Genomic DNA, 21,731 nt, shown 5'->3' on the forward strand with positions numbered 1-21,731 from the left:
GCGGGGTCGGGACGTGACGACAGAAGGGAGCCGCTGGTGGCGCATTTCAAGAGGTACGCGGGGGAGGACGCTCAAAGGGCAGGAAGGGGGGGGGGGTGGCGATGCAGGACACCACTGCTCCGTGCGCTAGCCACTGGCTAGTTACGCGCTAAATCTCACGTGAAAAGAAAACTACCTGTAAGCAATAACAAAAAACAAATTGCTCAGAAGGCGCGTGGTTTCACGTAACGTATTAAAGAAACGGAAAGGAGTGGCGTTTGATGTGACGTTCGGCGGCGTAGGCGGGGCGCCGTTTGACGTGATCGGGGGGGAGGGGGATATGGTTAAGGGGGCGGGGCGCTGCGAATTAAGTGGAAGGAGAGAGCGAGTGTTGTGGCACCGCCAGGCTGTGGGAAGATCGCGACATGTCTGGTGGTCAGGAGCCCGGCGTGACGTTGTCACCCAGAGGGCTGCTTCGGTGAGTGGAGAGCGCGCTTCTGTTATGATTAGTAGTGCCTTGCGCTTGAGCAAGCCGGGGCAGGTGGGAATGCAGGAGCTTCTCCTAATGGACCGCAGGAAAGAAGTAGGGGGAAAAGATGGGCTGGGGGACAGGAGGGGAAGAAATAAACATCGTCCCCAACATGCATTCAAATGTGTGGTATAGTAGTCTTTCAGATAGTGCTGTAGAAGTTATGATACAGTTGTTAGTGTCTTATGAGCTTAATGGTGACAAGAGCTTTTGTGCGGGAATTTTAATCAGTATTCCACTTTGTACTCTCAGTCCTGATTTCTGGTCCCTTCATCTTAACTGAAAGGCCGAGAAAGAGCTTGCCAAATATAGCTAATATCTCGGACCTTGCACTTGCTAAAGGACAAGGGAGAAGAACCCCACCACCACCACCGAGTTCTCCATTTTATTGGAGTATATGTAGTAACCTGCGAATCTTAGTTCATCAATTTACAAGGGGAGTGTTCTCAGATGGTATTTGATATACCTACCGTTCCTGAATGTAACTTCTCTTTCTTGAGCTACTACTGAAAAGGGTGTGAACGTTAAATCTAAATAATTTTGAAAAATATATTTTTTACCTAAAGATAGTGGTAATGTCATTAGATCACAGGCTTTTTAAGTGCCTAGATAAGAATTCAAAGGTTTATAAGGGAGGAGCAGAATGCCAAATATTTTAGATCTTTCTTGGTGAACTTTTATTTCTGGCTTGACTTGGGAGATGGACAAACTGATCTGGTTGGGTGTTTGTGGTTACTGAATATAGATTTAATATTTCTAGCAAAAAAATTTTGTCAAAGAAGAAATATATTTCTAACAAGAATAGCATTGGGCAAAAGATGGGAACTTCACAGTAAGACTCAAAACCTTGCTTCATGCTGCTTGTGGGGTGGAGGCAGAGGAACAGGCATAATTGCAACTTCTCCCAAAGAACGTGACTGTGTCTATGACTTGCTGCCTTGTACTCAGTAGACTTAACACAGAGCTTTCTTTAGTCTGAGCACAGTCTATTTCCGAGTGACTAGGACTGGATGGCTTGGAGGCATGTGATGTACAAAGTTTTTTGTCTTCAGATCATTGGTTCAGATCAGGCTTGAGCTATTAATGGTCAAAAGCTATTCAGGAATATGTGTGTGTGAATTAAGTTGGTAATCTGTTTTCTCAGGGGGCAGAACTAGTTTACCACAAGCTTGTCATCACAATTGCCCACCTTAGTCATGGGAAAAATCAAGGATGATATAGACACTGAATTGCACCCCCTTTCTGCAAGTAAGGATGTGCACACTTGGTCCTTGAGAGCTGCAATCCAGTTGGGTTTTCAGAATGGCCCCAATTAAAATGCATAAGATCTGTTTGCATACAGTGGATGCAGTATATATGTACAAATAGATTCATTGAGGGCATTCTGAAAACTCAGCTGGGTTGCTGACCTTCACTTTAAAGTGACCCTGCCTCAAATAGCTTCCAGAAAGAGGGTGTAATTGTGTCGTTACCCATACAATCCTTGATTTCTCCCATGATTGCTAATCCTTGCTTTATCATTTTCACTAGAAACACACAAAACCAATATTGAAGTGGGTGAAATTAAGCCTATACTGCTAATCCTGTGTGCATGCAGAAAGGGGAATTTGAAATGTTTGAATTTAATAATTTAAGCCTCCCTTTTACAAAGCTGCTGTAGTGTTGCTGCCATGGTAAATACCCTGAAGCCCACAGGAACTGAATGAGCTTCAGTGCATTTACCACGGCAGCATCACTACTATGGCTTTGTAAAAGGGGCCCTTACTTTGGATTGGGAAAAAGTAATGTCTAAAAATCAGAAGACAAGTGTCCTACATGATGACTGCTCTTTCTCATACAAATAAAAGGCAATTGTGGTAATACATATGCAGTGACTTTAAGATGGGAGAGAAAGTAATCCACCAAGGGGAATTCTTTTCTTTTCTTTTTTTTCCTCTCTTTTTTTTACATTTATTTATTTATAAGTTTTCAATTATATAATCAAGATTAAACTTGTACAGAAAGAAGATTCAAGACAAAGAATACAATATTGTCCTTCAAAACAAAATAGGCAATAATTAACTAACATAAATCTTCTCAAGTCCTCAAATGGATCCAAAATGTGATTTAAAGGCGAGATAGAAAGAAATAGTTCTTATAGAAATCAATTAGCTAACAAAGGTTAGGGCATCCAGTTTTTCATTAAGCACTATCCTTCTCCAGACGAGACGGGGACATGAATGTCGTCAGTTGGAGAGGTTCAAAGAAAACAAATTTCTGAGCTTTATAATGAATTACGCACTTACACGGGTGCCGAAGAAAAAAGGTAGCCCCTAAAGCCAAAACACCAGGTTTTAATAATAGAAATTCTATTCTACGCTTTTGTGTATCCCTTGCTAGGTCTGGGAACATTTGTATCTTATAACCTAGGAATTCTTTTTGCTTATTTTTATAAAACATTCTCAGAAGCCAACTTTTATCAGGAGTAAGAGCTACAGTCAATAGTAAAGTAGCTGAAACAGCCACTTCTCTATCAAATGTTTCCAATAAAGTTGATATAGTCATAGGTTCCTGATTTATCCCTCATTGATTATCCTGTGTTTTACTCGGAAGATAATAAACTTGTGTAAATGGAGGTAATGAAGCTGCAGGAAGTTCGAAAATTTCCAAAAGGTAACATTTCGACATTTCTCTAGGAGTTACCGTAGTAACCCTAGGGAAATTAATCAGTCTAAGATTCTCAAGTGATTCAAGTTTTCTTCTTAAGTTTGTATTATCTTTGATTAGCATCTCTTGTAATTTCTTTGATATTCTTGTATCCTCTTGTAATTTCTCTATTAAAGATTTAGAGGCACCAATCTCTTGTTTTAAATTATTTATATCATTATCATGCTTCTTTAAGTTCCCTTCTATCTGTTGGGACTGAGCGTTAATGTTCTTTCTCAGGTTAGTAATCAAATCCCACAGGGCTTCTAAAGTAACTTCATGGGGTTTTTGAGGTAAAGAAAATTGTAAGTGCCAATCACTCTGCTCACCAACTGGCGTTTTTCCCTGTCCCTGCTCCCGTTGTCTGGTCTTCACTATCCATATTCAGGTTCCCTTGAAAAGACTGGGAACTGGACCAGCTGCTCACCGATTCGATCTCTCTAGTCTCCAGGAAAGAGTGTTCTCCGCCTCCCGGAAGCACCCCCTCCCGCGGAGAGCTGGTGGTGTGAGGCTGTGGAGCAGATGCTCTCACGGGGAAATTCTTTCTTTTATCAAAGTGTAAATCATATATTTGTATGTGTTGAAGCATGTCTGCCATTTTATATTAATTTGTGTAAGACTGTGTAGGACCTAAATATTTTCCCTATTGGGATGCAATATGTTGGATGTGATTTGCTGCTGCTCTTTTGCTCATTTTGGAAAACCAGCTCTTCTGTTAGGTGAGTGTAAGAGCAAACCTGCTTTTGAAAATTGAACACAGGGATTTTCATTCTATGGTCTCTTGTCTTCTAGTTCTGTTTGGTGTGGCCTCCCTCTGAGTTACAGATTTTTATTATGCACAATACAAATTGGCATTCAGCATATGCTGTATACTATAGTACAGTAGTTCCCAAACCTGCCCTGGAGGACCCCCAGGCCAGTCGAGTTTTCAGGATAGCCCTAATGAATATGCATGGAGCAGATTTGCATGCCTGGCACCTCCATTATATGCAGATCGCTCTCATGCATATTCATTAGGGTTATCCTGAAAACCCGACTGGCCTGGGGGTCCTCCAGGACAGGTTTAGGAACCACTGCTATAGTATCTGTTACTTCATTAGTAGTAGTAATGATACTGTTGAAATCTCAAAGTAGTGCATCTTGGCTTGGTGTGGTTAATACTAGTGGAGTGGTGCAGCTGTTCCTTCATTTGATGCAAATATATTGCAGCTGTAGTGAAATTCCACACTTGATGCACTTCTAGAAGGTCTTGCGTTAAGTGAAGCCTGTCTTTACTTCAGGAAGCAGGTGAAAGTTTGACTTTTTCCAAGCCTTTAATAGAAGCAGCAGCTAACAAGCTAGCCACACACAAAGACAAACACTAGCTGCACATTCTATAGTAGTATTAGTTTTAGAGAATGACATGGTGCCTGTTACCCGTGTCTAGCCGCGGGTAACCCACTGAAATGGTGGGAGAGAGAAAAAGTGGTTGCCGTGGGTACGGGGACAAGGCCATTTATCACCCCGTGGAGCTGTGAATGGCCTTTCCTCCGCAGTTAGGGACGGAATGCGTGTGGTCACCGATCGCGTGGTCCAGCAGCCTCCTCCCTCCTAATGATCGCTGCCGTATAAGCATCTCCCTCCCCGTTACCTTCGCTGGCGATTTTTAATTTTCACTCAACAAGCAGACGGAGCCTTGAAGTTGTATGTGGCTGCCGGAAAGTTCTCCTCTGACGCAACTGGAAACAAGAAGTTGTGTTAGCGGAGAAGTTTCTGGCAGTTGCACACGACTTCAAGGCTCCGGCTACTTGTTCAGCGAAAATTAAAAGTCGCCAGCGAAGGTAAAGGGAAAGAAGGGAGGGAGATGCTCTGAGCGTGGCAAGTGGGAGGGAGGGGGCTGCTGGACCGCGCAAAGGGTGCTGAAGGGGGGAGTGGAGAGGAACAGATGATGAAGGGAAATGGGGAAGAGAGAGTGGGGAGAAGATGCTGAAGGGAACTGGATGGAAGGAGGGGATAAAGAAAAAAGAAAAAAAAAGGCGCATGCTGGATTGGGGAGACAGATCTGAGGGGAGGAGAGAGATGAGAGATGCTATAAACCACCTGGGGGAGGGAAGAAAAGATGGAAGGGAAGAAAACTGAGATGCCAGACTATGGGGGGAGCGGAGGGAAGAAGATGGGTGCCAGACCAATTGGAGGGGGTTGGAGGGAGAGATGGAAGGGAGAGGCACAGTAACTGAGCATATGGAAGAGGCTGAGAGGAGGCAGACAGTGGATGGAAGGAATTGAATGAGGAAAGCAGAAACCAGACAACAAAGGTAGGAAAAAAAAATTATATTTCTTTTTCTTTTTCTTTTTTTTGCTTTAGGATAAAGTAGTATATTAGTCATGTTGATAAACATTTATAAATAAAGCCCTGCCAGCTGAAGATCTCTTTCTCTAGTTCAGCAGCCAGAACTTTGATTTATAAAATGACGATTGTACAGAATATTGTTTCTTTTTATACTTTCATAAAATAAGTTCAGTATAAAACTATTCGAGGCTTATGTGGATGGGATCAGATGATGGGGATGGAACGAGGACGGGGATGAGCTCATGGGGGCGGAGATGGGAACAAATGTTTTCCCCATGTCATTCTCTAATTTGTTTAGCCACTCCTGCCCTAGCTCATATCATTTTCATGCACTTTTCTGACTTCTTGTACAGTTTTTCCTTAGGTTAATTACCCTTATTTTTAACACATGTTACTCTTATCTATTGTCTATATATTCCACATCTACTTACGCCCTAGGCCAGGGATCTTCATTGCAAGGCCCGCAGGGACCTCTTTGACAACTTCTGCCATCATTCTCTTTTTTGTTTGTGGCTAGAGAAATGCCTTCATTATTGAAGGCAGTACTTCCTCCAGGTTAAATTTTTAGTCAAGGGCAGTCTGTCAGTTCCCCCAAAAACAAGCCTTAGGCATTAGACCAGGGGTGGGCAACTCCGGTCCTCAAGGGCCGTCATCCCGTCAGGTTTTCAGAATTTCCCCAATGAATATGCATGAGATCTATTTGCATGCACTGCTTTCAATGCATATTCATTGGGGAAATCCTGAAAACCCAACTGGATTCTGTCCCTCGAAGACCGGAGTTGCCCACCCCTGCATTAGACAGTGCTTGGGAGGAAACTGCTGTCTTAGTACATGTGGGTACTAATGACATAGAGAAATTCAGTAGGGAGGTTCTGGAAGCCAAATGTAGGCTTTTAGGTAGGAAGTTAAAATCTATAACCTCCAGGGTAGCATTTTCAGAAGTGCTCCCTGTTCCACGTGCAGGTCGCAAAAGACACAGTGCTCCGGAGTCTCAATGCATGGATGAGGCGATGAGGGAGGAGGGTTTTGTTAGGAACTGGGTGACATACTGGGGAAGGAGGAGCCTATTCCATAAAGAAGGCCTCCACCCCAGGATGGAACCAGTCTGCTGGCATCAACATTTAAAAAGGAGATAGAAAAGCTTTTAAACTAGAAGCTGGGGGAAGGCTGACAGTTGCTCAAAAGAGTATGGTTCGGGACAAGGTATCTTTTTAAAAGATATCCTCAAAAAAGGGAAGACAAGAGCATCCTGATAGTGAGATTGCAATACAGGCCGCAGTAGACCAGGTTTCCTTAAATTCAGAGCGGATTGATTTTAAAGATTTCAAATTATCCATTCCAACTGCTGAGCAAATTGTAAATAGATATGACAAACATTGTTTGAAATGTCTGTATTCAAATGCCAGAAGCCTATGGAACAAGATGGGAGAGTTAGAATATGTTGCACTAAATGAAATAAGATATAATAGGCATATCTGAGACCTGTTAGAAGGAAGATAACCAATGGGACACTGTCAAAACCGGGGTTCAACCTATATTGCAGTAATAGAGTGGATCAAATTGGTGGAGGCATAGCATAATATGTTAAGGAGGGCCTTGAATCAAATGGACTGAAGATTCTACAAGAGTAGAAACACACTTTGAAATCCCTATGGTAGAAATCCTATGTGTGAGAGGGGAAAAGGATAGTGATAGGAGTGTACTACTGTCTGCCTGATGAGGATGAACAGACAGATGCTAAAATGTTATCAGAAATTAATGAGGCCAACAAACTGTGTAACACAATCATTATGGGTAACTTCAACTATCAGTAGCCACCCATGTTCATTGGAATCTATATAATTTAATCCCCTGATGATGCTTCAACAAAACGGGATACTCCCGTTAGGACTCTGTGTTCTATAATTATGGATTTATCCTGTTGCTATTGAATGTTATACAGGAACATTCATGATGGAGGACTAAAGGACTTGAGCTAAGTACATTTTTGATGGCTCTGTTGATTTAAATCAGTGTCTCTCAAAACTGTGTGCCATGGCACAGTGGTGTGCCCTGAAGAGATTCTGGGTGTATCATGAAAGATTCCAGAATTTTACTTTATTTTAAAAAAAATTCCCTTCATAAGTATAAACTAGAATAGATCAAGTTTCAAGTTTCAAGTTTATTAGGTTTTAATATACCGACCATCAAATAAATATCTGGCCGGTGTACATTACAATAAAAATATAAATAAAGTAGGGAAGGGGAGTTAATATATTCTACATTTAGAGGTATAAATAGTGTATATTAAAACAAAGACTAGACAAACTTGATTGTGAGGGAAGAGGTTTATGGAAGGGTAAAGTTACAATGTTGAGAGAAAAGGGAGAAAGAGGGGATGGGAAAGCAACATTTGGGTAGGGAAAAGTCGTTAAAATAAATTTGTGATGTTGAACGATTGAAAATGACTGAGAGATAGATACTAAACAGAAATAAATGCATCACGGAATAGGAAAGTCTTTAAACCTGTTTTAAATTTTTCTAGTTGTTGTTCATCACGAAGAGGTTGTGGTAAAGAGTTCCATAGCATTGGGGCAGTAACAGAGAAATTTATTTTCCGTGTGTAATAAAAGCTTTTAATGGAGGGGATCAGAAGAAGATTTTGATTTGTGGATCTTAAGGTACGAGATGAACATTGAGGGATGAGGAGTTTATGTAGAAATGAAGGTAGATGGGAGGATTTTATTTTGAAGGTCAGGAGAATAATTTTATAAGAAATTCGGTGGGCCACAGGAAGCCAGTGGGCATCTTTCAGGATTGGGGTGACGTGATCATATTTTCCTAATTTATAAATGAGTTTTATTGCTGTATTTTGAATCAATTGAAGACGTCGGATTTCTTTTTGTGGAAGACCGTTAAAGAGGGAATTACAATAGTCTAGATGAGAAATGATCAAGGAATGAACCAGAATTGTAATAGATTCGGTCTGTAGGATTGAAGTCAATGAGCGAATGATACGAAGTTTATAGAAACAAGTTTTTATTATAGAACTGATGTGATCGTGAAATGATAAATCTTTATCAATAATAACCCCTAAAAGTTTTATTTTTGTTTCCATTTGGATTGGAACTGATTTAATGGCTATTTTTTCAGGTAAGGATTCAATATTTTTGGTTGAGAATAAGAGTCCACGAGATTTGTTAACATTAAGAGAGAGTTTGTTAGTGTAGAGCCAGTCGTTTATGGAATCCAGTTTGTTGTTAATATCTTTAATGTCGGAAGTATTAGAAGTGTCGATTGGATGAAGGAGTTGAATGTCATCTGCATAGGCGAAGATAGTAAATCCAATAGATTGTGCTAAAGTTAGAAGTGGAGAAAGAAAGATGTTAAATAGTAAAGGTGATAGGATAGAACCTTGTGGAACCCCATAGGTTTGAACTAAAGAAGTCGAAGTTTCGTTCATTGCCTGAACTTTAAAACTACGTTCTGTGAAGTAAGATTTAAACCATGAAAGTGCAGATCCAGAGATACCGCAGTCTTTAAGTCTATTTAGAAGGAGAGAATGGTCAATAGTATCAAAGGCTGCTGAGAGGTCGAGAGATATAAGAAGGACAGATTTTTGGTGTTCATGATAGTAGTGTATAGTTGATATGAGGCCTAGCAGTGACAGTTCAGTTGAATGAGATGAGCGAAAACCGGTTTGACAGGGGTGTAAGGCGTGAGTTTTTTCGATGAATTCAGATAGTTGAGTATGGACGATTTTTTCTGTTAGTTTCAATAATAATGGAAGATTAGCAATTGGACGATAATTTGCGGGAAGAGAGGGATCAGAATTATGTTGTTTAATTTTTGGAAAGACAAGAGCAGTTTTCCAACCTGAAGGAACAGTACAGTCAGAAAGAGATTTAGAAATCATTTCCCAGATATACGGCCCAAAGTGAGAGAAAAATTTTTTAAGGAGAAAGGGAGGAATACTCTCTAGAGGAGTATTAGAGGTATTTAAAGATTGCAGGATGAGGAGTAAGTTTGTTAGCGATGGCATTTTGAAGGTTGAAATCGAGCTGAATGGGAGATATGAAGAATCATTTTGTGTATGGGTTAAGAGAGGAGAGGGGGTTGGTCCAAGAAGAGTTCTGATGTCTTTGATTTTTTTATCGAAAAAAAGAATTAGTTCGTTAGCTGAAGGAGTGGAAGTTGTGGGTAGTTTTTTTTTTTGAGTATTTTGAAAGTGATTGAGCAAGATTAAAGAGAGTGGAAGAGTTACGGGTGGTTGATATTAGTTTAGTGTAATAATCTTTTTTTGCTTGTTGAATAGCGTTTTTATAATGAGTTGCTTTTTCTTTGTATAGGGTAAGGAGATTGTTGGAGGGTGTTTTTCGCCATTTTTGTTCTGTAGAGCGTAGTTGTTTGCGAAAAAGAGTGAGATTCTCATTATACCATGGTTGTTGTTTATTTTTGGGGGATAGGTTTGAACTGGATTTCTTTTTTTCCTGTTGGGGTGCTAGGGAGTTTAAAAGGGATGTTGTAGAAGTATTCCAGAGAGAGGTTTGTTCGTCGAGAGAGAGGGAAGAAAAGTCTGTAAGGTTTAAGTTGAAGGAGTTCTGAATGTCTGTAAGAGTAATTTTGTGGGTATTGCGAGTAAAGTGAGTATTGTTTATGTTTTGTTTTTGGAAATTTAATGGTTTAGAGGGGGATTCAAAGTGCCAACTGATTAGAAAGTGGTCAGACCAGGGTAGTGGATGGAACTGAAAGTTTTTGAAAAGATGGGTAGCGGAGATAGGGCAGAAGATCATGTCTAAGGTATTACCGGCTTCATGGGTAGGCGAGGAAATGAGAGAGGTTAATGAAAGATCAGAAATCAGCGTTAAAAGTTCAGAGGTGTTATGATGGTTAGGGGAATTAAAGTGGATATTAAAATCACCGAGTATAATGGAGTCGGGATAAGTTATGTTGAAGTCAGATATAATGGAAATTAGGTTTGAGAGTGAAGTTTTTGATACGGGAGGTGGAAGATAGATAAGAAGAAAGTTATAGTTAATAGAGGAAGGGGATTTGATGTAAAATTGAAGGGTTTCGACAGAGGAGGTAGGGGGCGAGTTTGAAATGTTTGCTTGGCAAAGAATAGAAGTGTGAAAAATAACAGCTATGCCTCCTCCTCTTTTCCCTGAGCGTGGGTGAAAGAAAGCTTTGAAGTTGGGAGGGCAGGCTTGGGTTAGGTAAGCTTCTTCCCTTGATGATAGCCAAATTTCTGTAAGACAGAGGATCTGAAGTTTTTGTTGAGTAATAGTATCTTGTATAAGATGATGTTTATTTTTTATTGATCGTACGTTGAGTAAACCAATGTTTAGTTGTAAGGAAGAGTGAATTGAGGTGGAGTATAAAGAGGAAGAAGGGAGGATTGGGATAGTAGTATAAAATCTAGCATTAGGTTCAGAAGTGGATGGAGAAGGGTTTTTCTTGGGGGGTCGACGCCCCCAAATAGTAGAAATTGAAGACATTGTTGTGAAGTTAGGAAATTGGGGTGTAGGGTAATTAAGAGAGGTAGGAGAAGTTAAGAAGATATATGTAAATAGCAGTAATGTTAGTAGAGAGATAAGGAAAAAATGATAAATTGTGTTAAAGGGAGAAATTTTGTTTAAGAAATGAAGCAGCTGCATGAAGGAGCGCATAAAGGAGCAGGACCTGCTCCTTAGGTGCGCTCCTTTGGCGTGCGCCGCAAAGCAGGGGAATTTAAAGCAAATGCTACCGGTGGTGGTAAGTGGGCGGAGTCGTCGGCGCCGCCGCTTTCCCTTTACGGAGCAACAGAGCTGTGAGTTAAATAAAATATAATATAAACTTGAAATGGTAATTAAAAACACAGATTATAAAATGAGACTTGAATAATAATGAAATAAAACGAGTTAAATCCAATGGAGGGAGTCCAGTATTAGCTTGTAGTGAAGGAAGGGTGCGTCAGCAGGCAAACAAAGTAAGAGCAGATGACATGTATGTTGAGCATCTGTGTGCATAAGGATATAATCTCCCAGACAAAAATCATTCTTTGACATGATTGGTCCTTGCAACTGAAGTAAAGGCTGCTTTGTTTACCTCATTGGAATAACTACAATACGGCATTGTATCTTCCAAAACAGACAATATTCGTTTATTGTTAGTATAAAAACTTACAGTATTACAGCAGCAGAGACATATAAGAAAAATGTATTGTCAGTTCAGAATATGCAATGGAGAGAAGAGCTTGCACCCATATGCTTAGCAGGGGGCTAGCAGATCCCTGTAGCATAAGTAAGTGAATCTCTCTGGCTTTACCTAGAATGCACGTGTTTTTTTATACAGAGCAATTCTTCCTTTGTTCCAAAAAGTCCATCCCCGAATTCTGGTTATGTAATTACCTATTGGTACATAAAATAATGTATACCTAACTCCTCCTCTCAGTCCACACCTCTCTCACCTCCACCCCCCCTCCCCAGTAGGGGGGGCCTTGCAGAAACAGAGAACTCTTGGTGAACTTTCTTTCTCCAGCGCTGAGATCTTTATCATTTTGTAGATGCTAATTAGTGGTTTTACAATTCTGTGCATCTTCGGGATGGTGTCCTTGTATGCTGAAAGTTGGCAAAGGTGACCTTTCAACAATCCAGCTGCTTGGTTCCCATAACTTGGTTCAGAGACAGGGAGCAAATGTTTTGGTACCAAGTTCTCTCATCTCGCTACACCCACATCGTCCTGCAGGGATCCTTGCTCATTATAAAAGTTTTATGGCTTTCCAGGGTGCCTGGCATATGAAGTCATACAGCACTGATAACAGTTCAGCAGAACCTTGGAGAAATATCCTCCCAGCAGGGAATGGAGACAAAAACGTTGTAGCAGAGGTCAGCTGGGTTAGCATTGCAAAGGCTGCATGTATTCACAGACAGCAAGGTACAGGCTGGGCCTGGCTATGGAAAAATATAGGTCTGTAGTGTCCAGCATACACAAGTGAGGCCAGTATGTCCAGTTGATTCATCTGTATGTCCAAGTTATCCATGTCACAACAAAGCAATCAAGGCTTTGTTATCATTTGGATCTTCTTATCTTTGCGAACCTGGATTTTCAGCTCTGACAAATTAAATCAAAAAAGAGGACAACTGCAGATAGTGAATGAGACATGCATATTTGCTTGTCGACTATTTAATTGCGTTTTGAGTTAATTTGCACTCAAAAACAAGCACATCCATCACATTGATTAGCAATTCTATTCTACCTACTTTAGTTTCACCATTGTTACAATTATCCATACATAGCTTAAAGAACTTTAAATAACTTTCATATTTAATTTTTTGTTGGTTTTCTAATTTTATGATGATTTCAGTTATAATCTGCAGAAAACCTTTGCTCCATTTAGTGTGCCTGAGCTATAAAAGTCTGAGACACTGATTTAAATGAATGTTCTTTATTGCATCCACAATATACTTTTTGTTATCTAATCTAATCTAATCTTAGGTTTGTATACCGCATCATCTCTACATTCGTAAAGCTCGACACGGTTATGGTGTGCAGCTTAATGCCTTTTTGCCTATTGTAGGAAGAGGAGCTTACATTATATTTTGTTGCTGGAGTGGAGTTTTTTCTTTGATCTATGATGAGGAGCGAACTTACTTGCTTTCAGCTTTTGTTATTTAAGCTCCTAGTTGAAATGTGTGGTGAGGTCTTTTTTTCTCAACTTCTGGTATATGTGAATCAGCTGCCTCTTCCTTATTAGAAGAGAATAGACTGACTGTATATTGTGATATTTTTCTATTCAACTGGTATGTACTATTGATTTCAACTATCCCAGTATTGATTGGGTAAATGTAACATGCTAGGGATACAATTCTTTGATGAAATTAAGGACTGCTTTATAGAGCAGAAGGTTCAGGCACTGACAAGAGATGAAGCAATTCTAGGTCTAGTTCTTAATGGAGCACATGAATTGGTGTGGGTGGTAATGGTGCTGGGGCCACTTGATAAACGATCCCTGGAATAAGTTCACACAGGAAATCCAATACAAAGGCATTTAACTTTAAAAAAGGAGACTATCATAACATGAGGAGAATGGTAGAAAAGAAACTTAGAGGAGGAGCTGCAAAGGTCAAAAATATATCAGGCTCTCAGAAGGGGAGGAAGCTTATCTTTCCTACGCCTGTCCCCCAGGATATTCTTTTATCTTTCATCATCGTCCTCTAAAACGAGGTGGAGGATTAGCAGTTATTTTTCAGAACTCACTTGTGATAAAATCAGATTCTTCCCCTCCTAACAGCTCAATAGAATTTCTTCAATTTTCTTTGACTAAGAAACCTAGAATAGATTTTCTTTTACTTTATCTTCCACCACCTGTTAACAGCGATATTCTTTTCTATTTACAGTCATTACTTTTTGATTTTTGTTCATCTACCTCTAATCCACTAGTGCTAGGGGATTTCAATATTCATTTCGAAGACACAAACAATAATTATACTAAAGAATTTCTCTCTCATCTCAAACTAATAGATCTATCCCCATCATTCTTAGTTCCAACACACAAAGCAGGTCATACTATTGACATGATCTTAACCCCTATATCACTGTCAAATAAATTTCATTTTCATTTCCTTTCAGTTCAACCTTTGCCTTGGTCAGACCATCATTTAATATCAATATCGATCTCAGTAGACACATTAAAATTAAAACAAATTCCCCAAAGTAGACAATTTAAAGATCTTAGAAAGCTTTCAACAGAATCTATCGTATTAAATCTCGATATAGACTTTGGTGACTTAAAATCATCTACCATAGAAGATCTCTTATACATATGGCATAATGCTACCCATTCTCTTATTAATACTCTGGCCCCGACGCAAACAAAATTTTTTACCTTACGTCAGAAAAACAATCCTTGGTTTAACTCAGAACTAAACCTAATCAAAAAACAACTTCGTTCATTAGAAAGAAAATGGAGAAAAGATAAAAACCAATCAAATCTCTCAAAATTTAAAGAACATGCTGCATTCTATAGGGAAAAAATATTACAAGCTAAATCAAAATATTATTCAAAACAAATTATTCAAGCTAAAAATTCAACTATACTATATAACATACTAAAATCTATCAATCAACATTCCAATAAATCAAATCTTGCCATTAAACCTCTTCCAACCGCGCAAGAACTAGCAGATACTTTTACGGACAAAATAGAAAATATAAGAAATAATTTTTCAATAAAACAAGCACTATCATCTAAAACAGAACAGGAACCGAAATCATCACTTGTTGCCAAATGTTCACAATTTAAAATACCCAGTCTTACTGAATTAGAAACTATTATTAAAACTATTAATCATAAAGGAGCACATAACGAATCAATACCACCTTTTATTCTCAAGAAATACTTCTCTATATTTGGGCCATATATACACACATTGATTAAAACTAGTTTACAACAAAGCAAAGTTCCATTACTTTGGAAAAAATCTTTTATACGTCCGGTAATCAAAGATCAAAAAATTGGCACTGATATTAAAAATAATTACAGACCCATTGCTAATATTCCATTTTTATCCCAGGACAAGCAGGCAGCATATTCTCACATGTGGGTGACGTCATCCACGGAGCCCCAGCGCGGACAGCTTTTCAAGCAAACTTGATTGAAGTTTCAAGTTTGCACACTGCACCACGCATGTGTGTGCCTTCCTGATCCACTAGAGGGCGCATACCCTCCTCATGGTCCTCAGTTCTTAGTTTTCCGCTGAGCCAGAAAGACCTTGTCTCTCTTCTCTGCGTTATTCTAAGTGCCTTTCTGGCACCGCGGCTTCTTTATTTTGTTAGGGAGTCGCTGTGCGTTTGTTAATTGATCGTGTATTTCTTTGTTTCAAAAAAAAAAAAAAAAAGAGGACTTTTTATTGTGTTTTTCCTCGGGCAGGCCCTTCTTGGGCCTCAGCCATGCGGCTAGGCCTCATTTGCCTGCAGCTGTATTTTCTTCTTCCCTGGCCTCTCTCTGGGCTCACCTCGTGTGAGCAGAATGGCCGGGACCCTCTTTCCTTCGTTGGAATCGGACTGTGCAGCTTCGATCCCCGGTAAGTTTTTCTTTCTTTCTTTCTTCTAGGTGCGTTACCTCGGTAACGCCACCGGCTGAGTCTCAGGCATTCCAGGCATCGAGTGCGATCGTGCCCACCTCTACGAGACCTTCAAAGCGTGCCTCCTTTCATGGGAATACTCATATCGAGGTTGCCCTTATGGAGTGCACTGCTGCACCTTTATTACCAGTTTCATTGGTACGGTGCCGACTTCTGAAACTCGATGTGCCTCGACGTCGACTGGAGCTTCGTGCCTCGACGTCGACTGGAGCTTCGTCCCTCGACATCGACGGAGGCTTCGTGCCTCGACGGAGGCTTCGTGCCTCGACGGAGGCTTCGTGCCTCGACGTCGACTGAGGCTTGGTGCCTCGACGGAGGCTTGGTGCCTCGACGGAGGTTTGGTGCCTCGACGGAGGCTTCGTGCCTCGACGGGGGCTGTGTGCCTCGACGTCGACGGGGGTTTGGTGCCTCGACGGAGGCTTCGTGCCTCGACGGAGGCTTCGTGCCTCGACGGAGGCTTCGTGCCTCGCCGTCGACTGAGGCTTGGTGCCTCGACGGAGGTTTGGTGCCTCGACGGAGGCTGTGTGCCTCGACGTCGACTGAGGCTTGGTGCCTCGACGGAGGCTTGGTGCCTCGACGGAGGCTGTGTGCCTCGACGTCGACTGAGGCTTGGTGCCTCGACGGGGGCTTCGTGCCTCGACGGAGGCTGTGTGCCTCGACGTCGACGGGGGTTTCGTGCCTCGACGTCGACTGAGGCTTCGTGCGTCGACTGAGGCTGCGTGCCTCGACGGAGGCTGCGTGCCTCGACGGAGGCTGCGTGCCTCGACGGAGGCTGCGTGCCTCGACGGAGGCTGCGTGCCTCGACGGAGGCTGCGTGCCTCGACGGAGGCTTGGTGCCCCGACGGAGGCTTGGTGCCCCGACGGAGGCTTGGTGCCCCGACGGAGGCTTGGTGCCCCGACGGAGGCTTGGTGCCCCGACGGAGGCTTGGTGCCCCGACGGAGGCTTGGTGCCCCGACGGAGGCTTGGTGCCCCGACGGAGGCTTCGTGCCCCGACGGAGGCTTCGTGCCCCGACGGAGGCTTCGTGCCCCGACGGAGGCTTGGTGCCTCGACGGAGGCTTGGTGCCTCGACGGAGGCTTGGTGCCTCGACGGAGGCTGTGTGCCTCGACGTCGACGGGGGTTTCGTGCCTCGACGTCGACTGAGGCTTCGTGCGTCGACTGAGGCTGCGTGCCTCGACGGAGGCTGCGTGCCTCGACGGAGGCTGCGTGCCTCGACGGAGGCTTGGTGCCTCGACGGAGGCTTGGTGCCCCGACGGAGGCTTCGTGCCCCGACGGAGGCTTCGTGCCCCGACGGAGGCTTCGTGCCCCGACGGAGGCTTCGTGCCCCGACGGAGGCTTCGTGCCTCGACGGAGGCTTCGTACCTCGACGTCGACGAAGGTTTCGTGCCTCGACGGAGGCTTCGTGCTTCGACGGAGGCTTCGTGCTTCGACGGAGGCTTCGTGCTTCGACGGAGGCTTCGTGCCTCGACGGAGGCTTCGTGCCTCGACGGAGGCTTCGTACGTCGACGGAGGTTTCGTGCCTCGACGTCGACGAAGGTTTCGTGCCTCGACGTCGACTGGGGGCTTGGTGCCTCGACGTCGACTGGGGCCTGGTGCCTTGACTGAGGCTTTGTGCCTCGACGTCGACTGCGGCTTGGTGCCTCACCACCGCCTGAGGCCTTGTGCCTCGACGTAGTATGCGGCTGGGTGCCTCGACGTCGTCTAAGGCTTTGTGCTTTGATTTCTGACTCACTGTCGACTGGGGCTTGGGGTCTCGATGTCGACTGAGGCTGTGTGTCTTTGTACCTTCAACGTCGGCTGCGGCCGTGTGCTCCGCGTCATTTGACGCTGGTGCTTTGACGTCGCCTGAGGCTTGTGCCTCGACGTCGACTGAGGCTGAGGGCCTCATCGTCGGCTGGAGCTCGGTGCCTCGTCGTTGCTGAGGCTTCGTGCCGTCGACGGAAGCTTTGTGCCTTGACGTCACTTGGGCCGTTTTACCTCGGCAGCGGCTGAGGTATTGGGCCTCGGCGTCGACTGCGGGTTTGCGCCTCGGCGTCTCCAGCTCCGGTTTGAGAGGCTTCCCCGCTTTCTCTTCGGTTCATTCCGGGCAGCCGTGACGGAATCTTGTTGTGCGGAGTTTGGTTTCCTGGAGGAGACTCTCTCCCTGCTCCGGCTCTATTGCTCCCGCCATGCGTCATCTCGCTTGGCGCAGAGTGTGGCTGAGGATCCGAACCTCCAGGGTCGTCTCGCCGCTTTTACTTGCGTGAGTTCTGCGCTTCTTCAGGCCTCTCTTGCGGTGGCCACTAACCGCCTCTCAGACCGCGACCGGTCCTTCGCCCCTCGGGACGCCTCCAGCTAAATCCCGTCTGCCTTGGTGGGTTGGTCTCCTTCTCTGGAGGGGCCCTCTGGATACCTTTCTTGTGTTATCTCGGCCTCCTTCGCAGCAGCCGCAATAGCTGCAGCAGCGCCGGGTTAGGGTTCAGCCGCCGGCTTCGGCGACTCCTGGCCGTCCTTTTGACTATTCTCGCATAGCCTCTGGGTTGCTCCCCTTCTGGGGATTCCTCCCCTCCCTTCGGGAGGGGTGTCTCTGTGTCTACGCACCGGGAGTATTGCCTCTCTTCTGTCGGTTGGGCATTCCCATCCTCCCTTCTGCGTCTAGTCCTGGCCCTTCGTGACCTGCACTAGTTTCTAGTACGGGAGTGGGTCAGACTCTGCCCACCCCGGTCTCGGGAGTCCGTCGGGGCGGACCTGGACCCAGTTTGTCTGCGCTCCTTCTTGTCTCGGCCTCAGGGGGAGGCCCTTGTTTGTTTATGCCGGAAGGTGGCCCCTCTGTCCTCGGTCCGCCTCCGGTCTTTTCTGCCTCTGCCTCGGCAGGCTGCCTGTCGGCGCTTGAGTCAGCTGGTGTCTCAGTGGTCTTCGGCCTCGGCTGAGCTGTTGCTGATCCTTTTTGGATCAGGGGTCTCCACGGTGATGTCCCGCTGTTCGTCTGGTTTCATCTTCGTGTTCCCCGCTGGACCCGAGCATCTCAGTGATGGCAGGATCGGGATCCCGCTTCCCAGCACATTGTGGTGCCTCCCTCCTGGACACGCTCGTTTCGTTGGTGGGCCACCACTTCGTATCCCCGCATCAGAAGGTTCTGCCGATGGACTCCTCGGCATGGGCTTAGGGGTGCACCTCGACGGCCTTCGGACTCAGGGTCCTTGGTCGGGTGCAGCCTGTCGCAGCCGCATCAATCTGATGGAGCTCCGGGCCATTTACAATGCCGTGGTGGATTTTCGTTATGGGTTGCAAGATTGCGGGGTCCTGGTGCGTCCCGACATCTCGGTGGCGTTATTCTGTGACCAAGCCAGGGTGTACAGGTTCCCTGTTACTTTGCAGGGAAGCCCTTCGTCATTGGCAGGGGACGTTACACCACTGCTTCTTTCTTCGGGCGGTGTTTTTCCAGGGCGTGCAGCATTGTCTGTTGGACACGTTGAGTCGCCCTTTTCGACCGCATGAATGGTTGCTCCATTCTCGGACTCTGCGGCATGTGGTTGTTCGGTGGGGAACCCAACAGGTAGTTCTGTTCGCTTCGCCCCTCACTCACTGGTTGCCTCGATATTGCTCGAGGATGCTCTCCCGGGTTCGCATCGAGGTGGATGCTTTCCTTCTCGATGGAATGGGCAGGTTCCTCTATGCGTTCCCTCCCTTTACTCTGATTCTCGGGTCTTTGATACACCTCCTGTCGGTCTGCGCCACCAGGATCTTGATGGCTCCTCTGTGGCCCTGGCGGCCATGGTTCTCCCTGCTCCTCCAGCGTGTCAGGGAGACTCAGCTTCTACCTATGTTCCCGTCTCTGCTGTCTCAGTGTTGCGGTTTCTGTTGCATTCCAATCTGCAGTCTCTACACTTATCAGCTTGGTTCCTCGCAACGTGCCTCCCTCCTTCTGTTTCTCTCAGTCGGTGGGGGTGTTCTCGAGGCCTCTCGAAAGATCTCCACTCGGCAATGCTTTTCCCAGATATGGTCCTGATTTGCTGCGTGGTGTGCTGAGCACCGCATGGATTCGCTCTCTGCCTCCTTGCCTTCAGTGCTGGATTATCTGTTGCACTTGTCTCGGTCTGGTCTCAAATCTACATCTATTCGAGTCCACCTCTGTGCTTTTGCTGCCTTTCTTCGGCCGCTAAATGGGACGCTGCTCTCCGTCCACCAGATGGTTTCCCGTTTTATGAGGGATTTCTTCATTGTACATCCCTCCGGTGGTTTGGGATCTTTGTGTGTTCCTGGCTCAATTGGTGATACCTCCATTTGATTCCATTGATGAAGCTCTTTTGAATTACTTCACCTGGCAGGTGGGTTTCCTGTTTGCTCTCACGTCTGCTCGCAGAGTCAGTGAGCTGCAAGCTCTGGTTGCGGACCCGTCTTTTCCTGTATTTCATCATGACACGGTGGTCCTGCGTACTCAACCCCAGTTCTTGTCCAGGGTGGTTTCGGACTTTCCTTTCGATCTTTCCATTGTTCTTCCGGTCTTTTTTCCGAAGCCCCACTCGCCTCCTAGCGAGGTGGCGCTTCACACAATTGACTGTCAGAGGGCGTTGGCTTTTTGTCTTCAACGCACTCAGTCTCCTTGGACGGTTCCTCAATTCTTTTTGTCCTTCGACCCTAATTGGTTGGGACGCCCAGTTTCCAAGCGCACCTTGTCCAACTGGTTGGCTGCTTGTTTTTCCTTTTGCTACGCTCAGGCTGGTCTCGCGCTGCATTGCCGAGTCACGGGACATAAAGGCCGAGCGATGGCGGCTTCTGTAGCTTTCCTCAGGTCGACGCATATCGAGGAGATTTGCAAGGCTGCCACTTGGTCTTCGGTTCATACTTTCACCTCCCACTACTGCCTGGATACTCTGTCCAGGAGCGACGGCCGGTTTGGCCAGTCGGTTTTGCGTAATCTGTTTTCTTGTATTGCCAACTTCCCTCCGTCCCTTTTTGGTTAGCTTGGAGGTCACCCACATGTGAGAATATGCTGCCTGCTTGTCCTGGGATAAAGCACAGTTACTTACCGTAACAGGTGTTATCCAGGGACAGCAGGCAGATATTCTCACAACCCGCCCGCCTCCCCGAGGTTGGCTTCTTTGCTAGCTATCTGAACTGAGGACCATGAGGAGGGTATGCGCCCTCTAGTGGATCAGGAAGGCACACACATGCGTGGTGCAGTGTGCAAACTTGAAACTTCAATCAAGTTTGCTTGAAAAGCTGTCCGCGCTGGGGCTCCGTGGATGACGTCACCCACATGTGAGAATATCTGCCTGCTGTCCCTGGATAACACCTGTTACGGTAAGTAACTGTGCTTTATCTAAATTAACAGAAAAAAATTGTCTTCAACCAAATATCAGAATTCATAGAAAAAACTAATGTGCTACACCCAAACCAAACAGGATTTCGATTAAACCATTCTACTGAACATTCCCTAATCGGTTTAACAACATCAATACTATATCATTTAGATCACCATACTTCTGTCATACTGATTTCTCTCGATTTATCGTCTGCATTTGACACCATTGACCATGACCTCTTAATAAATAGAATTCAATCAATTGGGATAGTAGACCAAGTCTTATTCTGGTTCCAGTCATATTTCGATCATCGCACATCTAGCGTCTCTTTCAATGATACTACTTCCAATAGTTTTTCCCTTCCATATGGAATCCCACAAGGTTCAATACTTTCGCCGATTTTGTTTAACATTTTCCTAGCACCACTGTTGACACTCTGCCAATCTATTGGATTCACAGTATATGTGTATGCAGACGATATTCAATTATTACATCCTGTTAACACCAAAAACCCGCAAGAAATAATATCAATAAATGAGAAATTACATCAAATTTATGACTGGCTTGAAACCAATAGACTCGCTTTAAACATTCAAAAATCAAATCTTATGTTCTTTCCCTGGAAAGATGGTGAAACACTTTCTTCTGCTATAACTATTAAAGGCATTTCGTTAAAAATGGCTAATAATGTTAGAATACTTGGCGTTACCTTTGACAATAAACTGTCTTTTCACGATCATATAAGTCAAGTCGTAAGATCTACTTTTTATAGACTTTGTCAGATCCGATCGATATCTAAATTTTTATGTTCAAAATCATTG

General features: G+C 44.4%; 1 protein-coding gene across 1 annotated transcript in view; it reads left to right on the forward strand.

Annotated features, from left to right (window-relative positions):
* The first annotated feature begins 338 nt into the window (after positions 1 to 338).
* Positions 339 to 21,731, forward strand: part of CIDEA (cell death inducing DFFA like effector a) — a 41,634-nt gene continuing 20,241 nt past the window's right edge. The window contains exon 1 of the mRNA XM_033934106.1: positions 339 to 457. Coding sequence (XP_033789997.1) covers positions 405 to 457 — 53 coding nt within the window. The 5' untranslated portion in view covers positions 339 to 404. The remainder of the gene's footprint in view (positions 458 to 21,731) is intronic.

Source organism: Geotrypetes seraphini, chromosome 2 (genome assembly GCF_902459505.1).
Source record: "Geotrypetes seraphini chromosome 2, aGeoSer1.1, whole genome shotgun sequence".
Lineage (NCBI taxonomy): Eukaryota > Metazoa > Chordata > Amphibia > Gymnophiona > Dermophiidae > Geotrypetes > Geotrypetes seraphini.